This window comes from Oenanthe melanoleuca, chromosome 4, assembly GCF_029582105.1.
Source record: "Oenanthe melanoleuca isolate GR-GAL-2019-014 chromosome 4, OMel1.0, whole genome shotgun sequence".
NCBI lineage: Eukaryota > Metazoa > Chordata > Aves > Passeriformes > Muscicapidae > Oenanthe > Oenanthe melanoleuca.
The window spans coordinates 12,738,471-12,756,749 of NC_079337.1; the positions used below are offsets into that span (position 1 = coordinate 12,738,471).

General features: G+C 36.7%; 1 protein-coding gene across 2 annotated transcripts in view; it reads right to left on the reverse strand.

The window, feature by feature from the left end:
- The window catches only part of ARHGAP10 (Rho GTPase activating protein 10), a 135,623-nt gene that overhangs the window by 49,709 nt on the left and 67,635 nt on the right, over positions 1-18,279 (reverse strand). For both annotated transcript variants that reach the window (XM_056490805.1, XM_056490807.1), the window contains 6 exons: positions 16,431-16,512; positions 15,390-15,432; positions 14,052-14,117; positions 7,756-7,830; positions 2,733-2,820; positions 1,529-1,587 (listed from right to left, as the gene is read on the reverse strand). In XM_056490805.1, the coding sequence (XP_056346780.1) occupies positions 1,529-1,587; positions 2,733-2,820; positions 7,756-7,830; positions 14,052-14,117; positions 15,390-15,432; positions 16,431-16,512 (413 nt within the window). The remainder of the gene's footprint in view (positions 1-1,528; positions 1,588-2,732; positions 2,821-7,755; positions 7,831-14,051; positions 14,118-15,389; positions 15,433-16,430; positions 16,513-18,279) is intronic.

The following is an 18,279-nucleotide window of genomic DNA, read 5'->3' on the forward strand; positions in this document are numbered from 1 at the left end:
AGATTTTAGGATTGTAGTACTAGATTGTAGTTCATTCTTTTGCAGTGAACACCTCTGCACAAATTGCAAGAAAAAAGCTACCAAAAAGCAAAACGTTTAATTTCTAGTGAGCTTCTCAAAATACTCATAGAAAAAATAGGCCTTCTTTAAAGTGTAGCTATTTTATGCATATGCAAGATCACAAATTCTAATTAAAGAATAGATAAACAATTTGATTACAAGACACAGCCAAAGCTCATATAGTTTCAATCTATACTGATATGTATAAAGAGAATAAAATTGAAAGAAAACCTTTTAATTTTGGCTCCAACTCCAATAGTTTCGGGGATAAGGATACTCCAAGCTATTTCCAGTGCTGTTTTTTTATAGCCAACATAGGAAACAACACTGACTACCTATTTTTGAGTATACTGTAACTCAGATCTGCAATGTTGATTGAATTTCCCTCCCCAGAATCAACTCCTTTCCTGAGCTGTTTACTGCTTATGAACACTGTACTGTCTCAATCATGTAACTTCAATTACTGAATTCCTTTACTGAAAGAGACTATATAATAAAGAAAAATAAAGTGAGAAACTGCTGGCAAAACTTCAGAAGTAGAGAAATTACTTTAACACTTTCCAATACAAATGTGAAGACTCACCACGTAGGTAAAGATGTAGGTAAGGAATTTTGTTTAAGCACTTGCCTGCTAGCATGTGCTTTGGCAATGAATTTCCTGAGCTAATTCTCATTTTGAATTAAGGACCAGAAGAAAACACATTCTGAAGTCCTGGAAAGTCATTATAGCAATCTGAAGATGATAAAGCAATTGTCTCAAAGTTTATTTTAATTTTGCTTTTCCACAGTTTGCCAGAAGTGCTACAGGCTGGAAAGAAAATCAGCTAAATATCTGTTTGATACTTTGCCAAAAATTTTCTTGCACAGTTTCCCTCTATCCTCTTCCAAAAAAATTCCGTGTACACTAGATACCATACAACTGAGCTACAAATGCTGTTGTGTCTTCTCCAAGTCTGTATTTGAACTGCTACAGTATAATCTGGCCTGCTCTTTCCTTTCTTCTAATACATGAGGAACATTCAAGCCAGCCTGCACACAGAGCTAGCAAGGCACTGAAAACAAGGGTCAGGCAGCTGTGCTTTAAGGACTCAAATGAGCTCAAATTAGTATACTTTCTTTTGCTAAGCTTCATACTCTTTATAAATGGAAGGCAAAAAAAAAAAAAAAAAATCACAGATTAAGTAGATGCTTATCATTAGACAATTAAGATAATATGAATAAATGTTTACACTGGCTATCCAAAAGTTTTTCCATAAAAGTAAAAACTGTGCTAGGCAGTCACATTATATGTGACACACATTAGAACTAAATACTGAATAAAACATATTCTCAAATCATTTATTATTTCTTGTTCCTGTATTTTCACTGGGAGGGAGCATTTTTCTGAAACTGCATTTGCAGAGTGTTCCTGTGGTCACAACAGCACAAAACCAAAAGATTTCTATTTGAACTAAAGTAATATATTTACTGGCAGGAACGATGAATTCTCCATGCAACTCATATGTCATCAGTGGCTCTGGAAGACTTCTGTAAAACAAGGATGACATAATAAAGTTAACTGGATTTTCTTCTAGCTGCATTTACTCTAAGCAGGAAACCTTTTAAACATAATCCTCATACTGGAAGCAACCATTGTTACAAAGACCCTTGAATTCAATAATTTCTAGAACAAAAGGAAAACCTAGTATTATCTGGAAAATAAGACTTAATGCATCCATACACCTTCCATGAGCTGAAGTGATGTCTCTTTCCAGTTTCAACCCCAAGATTGTACACAAATACTGGGCAATTCATTCTTCATTAGCACTTTTTAAAATGCTAAGAAGGACTAGTCAATGCCTTACTGGAAAGGCACTAAGGTCCTGACAACAACAACCACCACCACCAGAGTTAAAACCATTTATTATATTGACTTCAATGATGCTCATGAAATATGGAATATCTGAGTAAACACTCAGATGGGAAATACTGTAGGGGAGAAATACTTCATCGTGTACACATTTCCTTTTCTATACTCTGTAAGAGTTGTATCATTACAATATTTCTACAGGACTCAGTGGTTGTAATAATATTTTATTTCATAAAAGTAGAAGATTAAAAGCACAATGTTTGTGTTACACTACAAGAGGTACACAAAAGTGCAACATTTTATGTTCTTAGGCAATTTAGTAAAATAGTTTTATCAGGAATTGGCAAAGCCATTTGAATAGTGAACATATTTTAAATTCTTATTTAAAAATTGTAACACTCAAAATATTACTATTGCACACAGAACATCAGAGCAAGGGTCAGAGAGAAAAGAGGAAAATATTAAAAAATTCACAGCCTTCTTCCTTTTCATTCCACCACACAAACACAAAAAGGAAACAAATGTTAACCATCTTAGCTAACTTTCAGTAATGACTCTCAGCAAGTTTAATAACACTTCAGGTTTCTGAATCATCAGTGACATGCTTGTGTATCTAACACCAAAGTGTTTGGGGGCTTGTCTCATACAAACATGAGTATTAGCATTGCTAAAGTATTTTGCTTCCCCCAAAACAAATAACGTGCATGGTCTTTGTATAAAATGAGCACCTATTCCAAATGTAGCAAAGCTTAACACAGTGCACAGGAGAACTAAAATAAGAATTTATAGTCTAAAAAACAAAATAAACAAGAGACAGCCTTACCGCAGATACTGCTTCATAGCACTGGTAATTGTCTTCACTTCCCAATCTACAGAGTTTTCCAGATCAACTTCATTGCAGGTTTTTGAATCTAGACAATAACCAGAGAGAGAAAAGGGACATGAAAAAAGAGAATTCTAAATCAGTATGAGCTACATGAACAGCAACACATAGATTTTTAACACTACATGTTTGCTCACATGAGCACAGAAGTAACATCTTTTTTTATTATTATTTGGTGATATAAAGAAGACTAAATATCCAAATCTATTTATAAATCCCATTTTCTTATTTTTAAAACTATTTACTGCTGATTTTTTTTTTTCTTTAATGAAGGATTAAAAATCACTCTCATGTAAAAAGATGTCTTTAGCAATTGAAATTTTCACACCTCTAATTAAACAGAGAGATGTTCACAAACACAGAAGGATATAGAAAACAGTTTAGGGGAAAAAGACCCTCTAAGAAGAATTTATCTTTCAGTCTTCTCTTTCTTATTTAAAGTGATACATTATTTCCATAGTTTTGCTTGTAAACTGTTGATGAGAGTACTCAAAGTGCAGCATGTCCCTCTGCACTGTGTGAATACCTTTAGGAGGTGCTTCCAACGTGGGAAAAGGAGTCTTTGCTGAATGTTTGCCTTACTGCCTTTGTCAGTTTTACCCACTGGACAAGAAATACTTGTTTGCTTGACCATTTGTCATGTCCAGAGAACTCCCACCTTCTCCCAGGTTAGTTAGTTGGTCTCAGAGTCTCAGAACAAGACAGAACAAACCAAAAGGTTTGCCTGATTGACCCACCAGGTTGAAGACTTCTTGACAGATTGAAAACAGCACAGCACACTGGAATGTTTTGAAATTAAAAAAAAAATAAACAAAAACAAAAAAAAAAAAAAAAACCTTTTGGCCTCAAAAGAGGAAGCCATAGCTAGCTGACACAATAAGAGAGCACAAGAATATGGCCAGCCTAGCCCAATGTTTGCTGACTTCCCTGTTGTTATTTACTGCTCCATGTTTCCGTCAGTCACTGCAGTGGCTGACACAGATTACGTGTGGAGCCGTTCATACGATTCAGAATTCATTTGTTACTTGGCTTGTCAGACAAACGACAGACACATTTAAAAAATCAAATTAGGATCCCTGATTAAAGGTGCAGTCCTTTTACCGGGACTAAATAATTTTGTTCTAAAAGCTGTGCCAAGCAATTATTTCTGTAACTGAATATTCTCCCTCATTATATCAATTATTTAAATCTCATTTTAAAATACAGGTCAGATAACATTTTCTAGCAAACTGTTATTTGCTAACCACCCAAAATACTCAGAATTGTCTCAGATATAAGCTTCTTTTTTTCTCTTTTTAGTATGCTAGCTGTTTCTATGTTCAAATTCTCTTTTTTGAGAAGAAAATTTGTCTCCTGAATTAATTAAATAAAAACTGCCATCACATCAGAAGCTACAAAATCTATGGGGGCTTTGTTACTAAACCACTATGCAATATCCAGTTTTTAAATAGCTGCTTCATAATCATCAGCCTCCTTTACATTCAAAGTATGCACTCTGTTCATTGAAATTTGTTGATGAATTTTGGGAGGAAAACATCAAGCGTCTGAATTCTAAAGTGAGCCTCTTAAAATAAAAAATTGAAGGTATTGTTGAAACATTTCATTATCTCTTGGAGAAAAAAAAAATAAATAAAAAAAAAATCAGCCCTGCTACAAACTCCTGGTTTGACTGTAGAAGCATTCATGATCTAAATACATGTTCTTCATTTTTGGTTTGACATTTGCTTTACATTGCTTGCCACACTATCACCCTATTAATTTTGCTATTTCTGCTCCATTTTTCCCGTCTACTTCAAACAACCCATTTCAGTAGGAACTGGAATTTAAGAAAAATTATTCCAGCTGTTTGCATGCTACTTGTTCATGTAACAGCCACTGTGCACTGAAGGGCAACTTCATGCCTGGAAAACTGTGCATGTTTAAGAAACAGCTTTTAACAGATCAGCTCTAAATTTGATGCAAATTTTTCTGACAACAAAGGAACCAGAGTTTATGAAAACTGTCCAGTTCACTGAAGTTGGTTAGGAGGAGACTCTCTCTGCTTTGATATGCAATATGCCCACTCCAGATGTGTACGTATACTGTCATTTAGTGTATATAAAATAACAAGGAATTCCATGTCATTGTTCTGAAACCTGGTTTTGGGAAGGCAGAAGTACCTGAAAAGCTTCCTGCTACATGTAATATCTGGCACTTTTCACACCAGACAGCATCAGAAATCAAACCTGAACTCATCAGCAGAAACTGCAAGTCCTCAGCAGTCCCTTCCCACAGGCAATGGTCCATCTGAAAGCTGATCTATGCAGTGGCTTGTGCAAGATCTATGTAACAGCGTGTAGGAAATGAGCCACGGCAGATCCATAACACAGATCATCAATGAAACAGGAACTGGGCCCTGATGAGTCTCCAGATCTGAGACTCCTGACAGCTGACAATTCACACTGCAGTGCTTGTAACTCATTTCCATACTGGAAGTTCCAGCTTTCTATCCCTGTTTACACTGGTCAATTTAACATTTTCCCTTAAAAGGTAGAAAGTGTTTTCCTCACCAGGTGCCTCCCTTTAAATTTAAACAAGATTAGTGCTGCAAAATAGCACAATACCATTTACAGGTAACTTCATGAACAAAGTTAATTGTAAATTTAATTTTTTTAAAGTAGAATTGTATATTTGATTGCTAAGCCTTATTTTGCAGAGGCTTAGCTCCACTAGATTTTTGCATTACAGACGAAAATCTATGCATTCATAGTATGAGAAAAGCATATGTTGGTCTTCTCATACTCTCTTGACTCTTAGTCTACCTTCCAAAATTCTACAGAAAATATTCTGAAAAAGAGACCAAAAAAAAAAAAAATTACATCTCTGGTTACCATTTGGAAGACTTTTATCACATCATGTCTTTCCAACTGTGAACCTCATGGTCAGTGATAGGTAGCTTAAAACACTTTGAAATCTTATCAAACATTTGAAAATACAGAAAGTTAATATGAGTTTTTTATGATTCTGAAAAATCTTTCATATAAAAGGGTATCTAAGACTATGCCCAGAGACAAAAGATTAAAGATTAATCAGTCATTTTAAATTCTCTGTACCACTGTATATCAAAAAGGAACCCTCTTTGTTCTCCTCTGAGGACAGATAGATAAAGAGCAGAGATAGGATCACTTTCAACAAATCATCAGAAAAGAGCACCTGCTTGCACCCTAACTTTGTCCTGTTCAGTTTTTTGCCTCATCTTGATACCATTGTATTCTTCCTATGTAAAATAAATATATGAAACTTGGGAAAGACAAAAAACGTTCCTGATTTTAAAAAGTAACTAAAAGCAGATGCTGGAATCCCCAGTAAACTCTTCCAGCTGCTACTGAACCACTGGCAACTTGAGTCTATTTAATTTGGATAACAATAATGGCAGCAAGGAAAATCTGCCTGCCAGACCTGCACACCCAAGCTCAGCCAGCAAGAATAAAACTGAAAAGCATCTTGTGATATCAAATGCATTTAATCAAGGCTCTCTGAATGACAGCACGTCATTCTTCCTATGGTCAATGGCTAAAGATGGTTACTGCTTACTGAGGCTAACCCCAATACAGATAAACAACTATGAAAATCTGTTATAGATCAGTCATTTTTATTAATCCCAGTTCGTATTTCCAAGAGCCTTTTTTCTATAATACTTTTAAGGTTTACTAATGGAGTACTTCAGGGTGCTGTTAATATTGATTAAAGTAAGACATCATAAATTAATATTTAGCAAGGTCATTATGACAGATTGATATGACATGCAGGTCCTCAAGTCTCAAGATGTCTTATCATTTCTGAAGAGACAGGCTGTTTGAAAAAATAAAGGAAGGAAAAGAAAAAGTCTTACAGGTGGCACTGAACTGACAGCAGCATATAATATAAAAGCGCTTTGTCATTCACATAATGTCTGGGGTAACGAAATGAATTCACTTTCTGGCTTCCTTCAGTTTGCAGTGCCAAAGAACACTGTGTTATCAGCACAGATGGAGCATGCATGGTTCTGGAGAAGAGCCTGGTGCAAACTGCAAACAAGCTTCTTTGCATACCAATGAATCCCTGAGAATCAGACCTTTGCTGTCAAGTGACAGGTTTGGAAGCTCTATAAAAATGAACTAATCCCAGTGGTCTTGTCTGACTGCATGTACTGTCAGTGCTCAGGACAAGAAAGGGGGGAACAAGGCACATTTTGCAGTCATGGCTACTTCTTTGGTGAGAGATATCAGGCAGATAAGGGATTTCATCCAGGTGCCAATATTTCTCTCTTTTTCCCTCCCCCAGGGACAGCAGAGTAGCAAGAGAACTCCAGTCACTAGAATTAAAGATGCATCAAAATTTCCAGAAAGAAAAGAGAGGAAAAAGTTTCTGCAAATTATTTTAGTTAACTGGGTATAAAAGAGCCTAAGACGTTTAAGTTTACAAAATCAAATCCTTTCTCCATCTGTCTTCTGCCTTGATACACAGTTATTATTAATACATATATCATATCCCTCCTCTTAAACCAAATACCTCTTTAACAGTAGGCTTAAACTGTCTCATTTTGTAGAGCAATTAACTAAAGACACATGGTATGTACATTTGTACATTCTAGATAAGGGAGAAGGAAGGTGGAAGCTTCAAACAATGAAGCAACCAGTTTCAAACTTTCCTGACTTTGGAATTTTGAATTTTCTGAGCAGATCCTTCAACTTAGGCTGCTTTAACACCACTTCCATCAACCTTGCACAAAGGACATTCATTGCTCCTATATGTCTCATAGCAGTTCTTAATTTATTCATACCAACTAATCCAGGTCTTTCTAAAGTAGGGAAACTTACAATGATGTGGTGATTATTTGCAGGGACTAGATCAAACTACTGGCAGGTGCTTTAGAAAGTAAATATTGACAGTAAAACAGATTGAAATAAAATATTGAAAAAATATTTGTAAAATAGAGGCATACCCATTAACAAACTCAGAAGTCTCTGGACCTTTGAACTCACCCCCACAACTCTGTACAATCCTTGGTCATTTATACCTATTATAAAAAAAAAATTAAAAAAAAATAAAAAAAAAAAAGCAGCATGAGATCAACTACAGTCAAATTTAGCATTACAATTTTTGCCCCAGGCAACAAATTTTCTTCAAAGACAGATAGACTACATAGTATCAACAGTCCCAAGAACAACATTATGAATGAAGCTTTACAAGAATCCTTTTGTTACTCTGTTTTTAAGGTAAATTCATGTTATATTTTGATAAAGATTTCATGTATCTCAATTCCACTTCTTAAGAGAGGAAAAACAAACAGGAACAAAGCTTTGCTTGAAAATAAATAAATAAATAAATAAATGAACCACTAATTTCACATTTTTTAAATTGTATTTTGGATACATCGACAGCCACATTCTAATAATGCAAGAATTGAACGTACAAATGCTAAATTAAGAATTCTTCAATAACTTTAACATTTCTTTCCCCCCCAGTATGTGGTGACTAAAACACTTTGGACGAAGAAAAACTTCAGCCTATTTCCAGTGTTCAAAACCAGTACTTTTCCAAGTTTATAAATGCTTTCCATTTAAGACACAAAGCTTCATTCCAACCCACTGTGGTCCACAGAGGACTTACATCCAGAGGCACCACCAAAAGTTACTGAACAGCTTTGCTTGGGATGAACAGAGGAACATAACCAGCACAGCATTTTCCTATTCAATATGGACACTGGACCACTTTCCTGGCATTCCTCTGTGCCCTTCAATCATCTCACATACATTCACTTCTCTACCCCTTTTATTTCCCTGCTTTTGCTTTCCATTACATTACCTAGTATTATCTCCAGGGAAGTAAAATTGTGAATATAAATTGAAGAAAAATGGGAGGGAGAGAAGGGGCAGGGGAGAAAAAGGGCAAAATAAGGTAGTCTTTGCTGCATTGCTTCAGAGCCCAGATAGTGGGAGGTAAAATACTACAGCACACAGATGTTTGAGAGGCCTCATAATAAGCAGCCATCTACAAACACAATCTACCTTCATAATCACACTACCCTGGAAGAGTAGAAATCCCACAAAATACCTGTGTTTCTACTCCAAGGAAACCTTTTCAAATAACAGATTATGTGGTATTCTTATTCAAAATATCCTTCAACAAAGGAAGAATTGTGGAGAATTCCCAGCTTCAATACCAAGCTGTTCCAACAGAGAGAAGGAAAATTAAAACCAGTCATATGAGAAAAAGTTTTTTTCCCAAATAAATATTAGATGAAGTATGTAAAAATCATTAGCCTTTTAATGAATTACTGTCAGACAGAGCCATAATACACAGCAATAATTCTCAATACGGTAGAGAGAACTTGGCATTTTCTATCTCCTCCTCCTCCTGCCTAGACTTTTCTCTCTTCCCTGATTCTTTTCTCTCCCTCACAAGTCTGCAGACTCCTTGGCCATCCCAGATCCTTGAGCCTGCTGAACTCCTCCCTGCCAGCACTGCTCTTTCCTCTATCCCAGCAGGGAGAAGCCAGGCTCAGCTGCTCCTTTGCTTCACTTGGGCAATACTGGTCCTTTTTCCTCCCCACCATGCAAGCACTGCTGCAATGGTGCTGAGCCTTAAGCTAGATGCCAGGTACAGAGCTGGCTCAAATTAACAGAATAAGCCAGATCTCTTTCATTTTATCTGTGCTCATCAAAACACACAACTCTGGAGTATGCTCACAGTTCAGCTGTGCACAAAAGAATGAACTGAAAAAAACCCAGTTGTGTGGCCACAACACTGTTCTTCTCAAAATAGGAAGTTATCCACTCAACCAAATAAGTTTTCCAATGATCCTTAGAACAAGTATGATAGCATGCTATGCATCACTTGGAGGCACTAAAAAAAAAACTTCAACAATATAGTCCTTGATACACTCCAAACAAGAATGCACTACAAATCTGTCCTGAGAGCAGCAAATAGTTTTGCTTCAAACTTCTCAGAGGTGTCCAGGAAAATTCTGGTACCAAACTAACACCAAGCTTTGCCAAAATGCATCACACTTTTTTTGTACAATGTCTTCTACTAGTTTCAGTACCACAGAACAAGCCTTCTGCATCATAGGCAAGATGCTAAAAAGCTGAAGAAACACTGTCACGCTCAGCTTTTGCTTATCTCAGAAGTTGATTTGTGATTTCCTGTGCTTCTAATATTAAAACTGGGGGAAACCAAATGTGCTGATCCTCAACATACATTTACTGGCTTAGAAATAATAAAGGTTAAACCACAAAACCTATTCCTCAGTATAAAAACAAACATGATAATGCAGAAGTGTCTGAAAAATGGCAGTATTGAAACTATGAAAATCCTCCAGCAATAATCATGAGTCTGTGATAGAGATTATCAGATAATTGATCAGTTTCAAATTCATCAACCTGAAAAAAAGCACAGCTAATTGCTAGCAGACATCAAGAACTGCAAAGAGGCATTAATATTTCAACACAGTTTGAGATGATACCTTTAAAAATACTTTCAAATGATGTTTTATTTAAAATATACAAACCTGGTTTGAAACAGTCCTATTTCTGATTTAATCTGCACATTTCAGATCTTCAGCACATCCAACACTGATAATGCTTGGCATTTACAGAACACAATTGACAGGATGACTCACTGCAAGGAATAGCTCACCAGTGCCTGAAATGCTGAAGGGTTCAGACGCTGTGTCTGCCGGCTCAGCCACTGTTGGCAACCTGGAGCGGTGAAGCCCCGCAGCACAACTTCCTTCATATTTGCATTAGCTCAAGATGTTTGGCTGCCTGATACCAGAATTTGGCACAGGTACACAGTTTGTGAAGCATGCTTAGAAATATAAGGTAAGTAATATATCATTTATACTATTGTAAGGAAGGTTACATAGTAGGAAAGGTTACTTTGTGACTGGCATTGAGGCTGACACAGACTTGCAATATAGCTGCAAATACAACTTTTATACCAAAGTCCATGGCACAGAGACAGCCATACAAGTGACACTCTAAATTCAAGGTAATGACAGAGGGCTTTTTTATTCCCTCCTCACCATGTACTTTCTGCCTGAGGAGCAGCCAGCCTGGACACACAGCTCAATGCTGCCATCTCTCTCTGCAGCTCAGATTGGCAGCTCCAGTAGTTCTAAGCTCAAGACAAACACTGCTCTGGCAAACTTCACCCATCACATCTCCTCAGAAGGTACAACCAACTACTTACACACAAAACCATGCACAGAGCCTTTACTAGTGGAGCAAGCAGCTCTTTGATATTTCCATAAACTTCTACCCCGTTCTATTACTCTCCGTAGAGAATAATAAATGAAATATTTCAAAGACAATCCCAAAATGTTCTCTCCAAGACAAAACACAGGTGCACATCCAACCAGCACAGTGCTCAGTGTGTTAGATGGGATGCATATCCTGATGCCTCAGCATTTCCTACTAGGTAAAGCACAGCAAATCTCTTGTAAGACAATGCTGAATGAGAAGCTCACATGAATTTTAACCAAGACACTGATTTCTGTGCTTCTGTTCATTCAGAGCAAATAATTCCCTTCTTGGCATTATAAAAAAGAACATAACTGAGAAAAAAATTATCCAGCCATTGACAAGTTTATGTTCAATATCTCTGTTAGGCTCTTCTCTCTCTGAATACCAGACTACTTCTGCAGTGACATGACAAGACTATTCTCAGTTTCCACCCACACTAGACTGTCCTCTCTTTCCACCCACGCCAACCTCACACCCATTATGATTAAAAGAGATTAAAACATGGCACACAAGCACTGTCTCTGAAGAAGCATCTGTCCTGTTTTCTCCTGCTGAATATAACTTGCTTTTGATGTGTTATCATTAAAGTAAAATAACCAATAAAAATTGTTTTCCAGAAAAACTACAGGTAGAAAATTCTGTAGCTTGAGAGACAGATTTTCTTCATCAATTTGTCCAAACTCTTTTGAGACAAACAAGTGAAAGCTCTCCTGATCTTCCATTTGTTTGCTCAGCAGACATCAGCAGAAGGTCCTTTAAAGGTTTTTTTGGTTTGTTTTGGAGTTAACTTGTTTTGTTTTTTAAATGAAGTTGATGTTAAGCTCAGAATCAGTAAACAGAAACTCATCAACTGCTTCAAATGTAAAGGAAAATCAAGAGGATTGAAATCGAGCTAAGTGGATTGTTGAGTTCCTAGAAGGTAGTACCTCACCTAAATATATTCTTGGAACAGCAGGACAAGAAATATTCATGGAAAACTGATTTCTTTTCTTTCCTGAGTACTTTACAAAACAAAATTAATAGACACAAGTCTTTTTCATTGGTAGTGCTTACCACAAAGCACTCTATTGACTGCACACCTAACAAAGGCTGTGTACAAAGGGACAGCAAAGCTGTAAAGCCTCCACAGACTTGGGGAAATTTAATTCTTTCCCAGGTATGTTCCAGGGCAGATCCCATTATAGGGAGACATGCTGCTAACCCATGAAAGCTCATAATTTGTCTTGAACAAGAGAGCTACACAAATACTTTGCACCATCCTACACATCTTAAATCAAGGCACAAAGGACAGAGTGAACTTAAACCTCCATTCTGTTTAACCTATCCACCCACAGCCCTGAGGAAAAAAAAAAAGCAATAAAAAATATTTTTCCAAATAGTCATTTCATGAAAAAAGTGTTCACATTTTTTCCACTGTTATATTCTTGTTTCACTTTTCTTGTAGGGCATCAAAAAAAGAAAAAAAAAAAAAAAAAAAAAAGCACAACCAACTACTTGAAGAAAACTATTTGAACCCATTTATAAATAATAAATCAAATATAGTATACTCCACACTACTTATAGTAAGGAGAATTCATGAGGTATTGTAAGGCAGCCTGTACCTGTACCAAAACTAGCCTTTCATTACATGAGCACATGCTACCCTTTTTATTAAATCTGCCTCATTCACTGTAAAGAGAAGATCCAGACTATACTGAGACAGGGTTTTGCAGTGAAGACAACTTATCTGTAGGATGCCAGCTTTATCTGCAATGTTTCCCTGCTCAAATATTCAGATTGTAAATGCCAGTAACTGAAATTTTAAAGTGATGAGACAGGCAAACTTATCTGAAAAATATTCAAAAGAACAGAATGAACAAAAATAGCACTAGATAGAATATGGCCTAATCTGGAATAACATCTTTAATTCATGAGACAGGACTGATACAAAAAGGTCTAAGAGAAAAAGGGACTTCAGATACTTCTTGCTGTTTAAATGCAAAATTCCAAGTATCACAAAGGCTGCTTGTCTTCCTAATAATATTGTACAGTAAGTGCATACATGGAAGACACTTATTCAGTAAGATGCTGCACTAACAGCAACTTGCTGTTGAACCTGCTCTTTTGCTCATCTTATTTAAACTGGACTGTGATACACAGAAAGATGTAAGTATTCTGCCTGTGCAATGCCAGACCTCTAGAAAAAAAGATACAGTTCCTGAAAAATTCTAAGTGTCCCCTTTGGGAGTAGGAAGAAAAGTCAACAGTTTTGGAGAAAACCTAAATACACACAGAGAAATTACATCTCTTCTAACAAACTGAGAAACATACTGTAACCTTACATACTTTCATGCCTTCACTTCTGTTTTTTAAAAGCCACAACCAAACAAGCTGGTTCCCCACAGAATGCCATATACAATGCAGTGAGCCTCAAAGTGGCTGGTCCACACTCTTCACCAGAGCCTCTCCCAAAATCAATCCCAAATATCTCTTGAATACTGTCTGCACACTGACCTCTCCTTCACCTCCAATTCTGGAAGTTCAACAATGAGTATATGCAACTATAAATCCTGACAGCATCTTCATCCCTGTGGTGGTACTAACTCCATGAAAAGTCCTCAAAACTTTTTGTTAATCACCTGCCTGCTCAGCTACTGTTCTTCTGCCTTAAGAGACTGCACAGAAATTAAACACTGAAATAAATTACTCGGTTCCAACAGCAAAGCAAAGGTGCAGGACACTGCCTGCAAAACACAGGCTTCTCTTGGCTCCCTTTTTCAACAGAGGTGCTATTCCCCACTTGTAAGCACTTCTGGCAAACACATTTCTTGAAAGAAAGCCATGCATAAAAGGATGGCACTGGACAGACTCCTGTCTTGGTCAGTGTAATCAGTAAAATGTCTTCCCTGGTAACATCTTTTCCAGAGTTCTACAAACTTGACCACACAAGCCTTCTTCACAGAGCAGACCAGCTGCTTCTACCTCTTCACAAACAGGTTGGGTTGATTGTTACCTCGTGTTTCAACAGCACTGATGCACTTTTTGATGATGGTGAATCCAATCTTATCCAACTGTGCACCTACAAAAAAAAGAAATGTATTGAACAGTTTCAAAGCAACATTACAATTATGTCCTTCACTGAAAATAAGGCTGGAGTTAATCATAAAGCTAGCACTTTTGAGGCAAAGCTGTAAATATTCTGAAATTGGTAGAATACATCACTTTTTATAGAGAAATTCTGCTTTTCTCCTTCACGAGCCTGCCTAGCCAAAGTAAAGGCTTGTTCTGGTGATAGTGGCTTCAGTGAATCTGTTCACAGCAGCATCCTTTGAAGAATGGGATCTCTGATTAGTTACACATGTTGGCAGATGCAAGATGGAATTTAACAGTACTTACTGCAACATCGACAACATCTGAGAGAGTTCACCAAATGGGACAAGGAAGTACTTATGATGAAAAAACATAATTATCAACAGCAGGGCTTTTACTGAGTCCTACCCTCAGCCAAAGAAATTCCCACACTAAAGATACAGGACACATGTATATCATTTCACAGCAGTTAATGATCTGACTACATGAAAGCAGATGCATGAACAGGACAACAGCTGAGCTCCAGCATTCCTTTGTTGCTCCTATCTTACTCTTTTTCTTCACATCAAAAGTTCATTTACAAGCTTATGTTGCAAAACTGCCCTTCCCCCAAACATCTGGCCTTCTTGCTCCTGGGGACCTGGCCTTGAACCATGAAAAGACAAATCTGAGGAAAAATTTCCATTAATAACACCAGGATTCAGCTTTAATCAGCAATTTCAAGTTTTTTAAAAAGCAAGCAGAAATTGCCTCATAATCAAGGAAGGATACCTGTTTTCACTCTTATAATTTACCAACAGAAGAAAGCTAATGTTGTCTAAAGAAACCCATCTCTTCTACCTCCATATTTTGGTTTATCTTTTAAAAGAACAAATTCAACTTTTTTGACCTGATCTTGACATTCAGCTGCAACCGCTTTTAAAACCATACCTATACATTCTAACAAATATACACACAATCTAGATTATGAAATTGTGATGCATTTACATAGAAATTCACCCTTGAATCAAATTCAGGCATGAAGCAAATTGGCAAGAAGAATCAGACTGTTTCTCCAGCTTATGTCCAGTCCTACAGTTCTTACATACATACTGAGTTAAGTGTGAAGACCCATTAATTACAAAATCTACAAGTAATGTTCAATAAAAGTAAAATAATTAAGCTGGTTCCTGAGGGAAAAACAAAACAAACAAATTACCTTTGCCTTTCTCAACTGTAAAATATTAACAGAATCAGCCTTAATGATAATTCAAATACTTACTTCCCTCTGGTTTTGCATTTGCTTTATTCAAGTTGATGAGCAGCTAACACAAAAAGAGTAAAAAAGACAAATTATTTTAAAGACTTCCACGAAACCAGAAAAAAAGATACTCTCAGTCTTAATGCTCAGTAGGCACAAATACAGCTGTTTGCAGCCAGAACATAGCACCACCAGCAGCTCTAACAGCAGGACCAGAGGTCTGTGCCCCCTCAGAACAATGTCAGCCACAGCCACTGAAATTAACTGGGATTTATGTGCCCCATGTTCCTATGTTTTTCTGCAGGTTAAATTCCCATAGTTTCAAAATTATTAAGAATTGGATGATTCTTGGGACTTATGTCCCAGTTTGGCTTTCCCAGAAGTTGTAAACTTATTGGGGAGTCCAGCTCAGCCAACATATCATGGTAATAAACACCTCAGCAAATGAAACCAGATAAGTGTAACAATGAGGTCAATCCAACCTACAACTACTGGGGCAGACACATGATGGTGTTGTTGTCTAGAAAACCCCACTTCTATATTTGTCAGTGTAAGAATACAAAGTGTGTTCCAATTCAACATCACAGTCCCGTTTCCTGATGCAAGGCAGAAATTAAGCAAGTTTATGTACAACCTCAGTCCTACTGACAACAACTTTTTTTATCTGGTTTTAAAAAAACAAAATAATAATATCATGTAACTCACTCATGTAAGTTTTGCCACTGTAATGCAGCATGTCAGCATAAGACTAAGTGAACCTGCTTGTACTAGACATTTTCCACAACACCAATATTATCATTGGGATGGGAAACCATTTATAAAAATCAATGCTGCCATTACAATGAAAAATTCTTGTATCAGCATTAGCAGTTATCTACACTGAGCTTTACTAAGTTGATCATCTCTCCTGAGTTTTATTTCACTTCTATCCTTTATTCATTGAATCTATCATTTTGCAAACTACATCATCCCAGTTTATTAAAGTATAAATGGGATCAGAAAGCAGAGGGTGAGAGAATCCCCCATTACACTGTAAAAGAATATTTGAAAAATTATGCTTACAGCTTCTTTTCCATCCAAGGCTTCCATCCACAGCTTCCTGTCTTCCTCAGAAAATGCCTGCATGGTCACAGGAACTCCAGGTCTGCAAATGTACCAACAACATAAAGTAACTGCATTCATCAGCAACTAAAAAAATGTTTCTCAAACTCTATTTCCAACTACAAGAAAAGCCCATTGTCCTAAAAGTCAGGGTTCATTTTCTTTTGCTTAATAACAGTTGATCTTAAAATAAAACACTGTTGATCTTGAAAAAAAAGCAATAGAAGTGATACATGCAGTAAGAAATAGGGAGAACAGGCAGGAAAAAAGAAAGTGAATGTAATCTGCAAACTATTTATTTGAAATAGCTCATTGCTGATCACCTGCTGATTCCAACACTGGCTGGAGTTACTGAATTTTGTGAATTGTAAATAAACTTGGACTTGCATTGCTGTCAGATGACAAATGACATTTGTTAAGTCAATATATAACCATCTTTAAAGCAGCAACTATGATCATAGCTTGCAAGTAAATATCTTCTGAAAACAACCACCTTAATTCAGTAAAAAACAAAAACCAAACCATTTAGTTATTTTCCCTAAATTACAATTGTCAAGGTATCAGAGTATCAACCTAGAAGCAATACATCAAACTCAGTATATATTGCACAAAATATTATTTGTCTTCAAAATAAAATCAAAGGAAACAAAATCTGTATTGGAAAAATTAAACTCTAGGTAATACTTCAGAAGGATAATGCTTTTTATCAATAAAATAACTTTTTTCTATCTTAGAAGACATTCGCTCACTCCTTAAGATTTAAATTTCTCTTCACCACTAGTCACCTTCAAGTAAAAATGGAGTACTAGAAACAGAAAACAGTATCACTACCCAGAGATTATACCAGAATCTTAGCCACAAATATCAGAAGAAAATACAACCATCTCAGCTTTCCTTTTGAAAGAAAAATATGCAAATTTTCAGCTAGCTCCAAGTTATGCTTAAGTCACACACAAGGCTGAATGCTTGCTATTTAAAAGTCTTCCCTAAAATTTTATAACCTCCTTCCAAAGTCCAGTACCAAAGAAAACCCCATGCCCAGCTGCCAATCCCTATGCTATTTTTTAACTTGGACAAGCTGAGGGATAAGTGTGCCCTGAACTGATACCAAGGAAACAAGCTAATGGCCTGCAGCACAGAACTAATCTCCATGGGAACATCTCAGTACTACACACATATATTATTGAAAGAAAAATGTCTGATATCAAGGTCACAGTGGATCAAATTGTGTCTATTATATCAAGACAGAAAGATGAGCTAGATTTTTCTCCTTTTTACCATAGAAGAGAATGAAAGTGTTTTGCAGGATCAATGAAACTCTGTTCTCCATCCATCTCTGTATAAACTCCAGATACCCCACTGAGTAGGCCCCCCACAGAAGGGGACAGACTAACATTTCTCACTCTACTTTTTAGCAACTTCATCAGACTCAGTTTGAAATCTGTTTACCCTACTGACTAATCAATACACTGACCCAAGAGGAGCTGATGCCTGGAGTATAAATCTTTACCCCTTTGGTACTGTTGGGACACTTAGAATAGCTAAACTACATCCCACTCAACTCAAAAATGCAAGTTCAAACCATGCTGTAGAGTAATGAGGAACATCAACCTGAGCTGTAAATGAGCATCTTGTCATCTGCCACATGGGCCAGAAGTTTTCTGATGCAGTGGGAGTTTCACATCCCTTTACCCACTGCTTGTTGTAGGAATGAACATGCTTCAGGCCAGTCTGACTGGTCACACAAGCTCAGCATAGACTCTGACTAAATTTTGAGTACATAATCACAGACATCTGCAGACCATCAGCA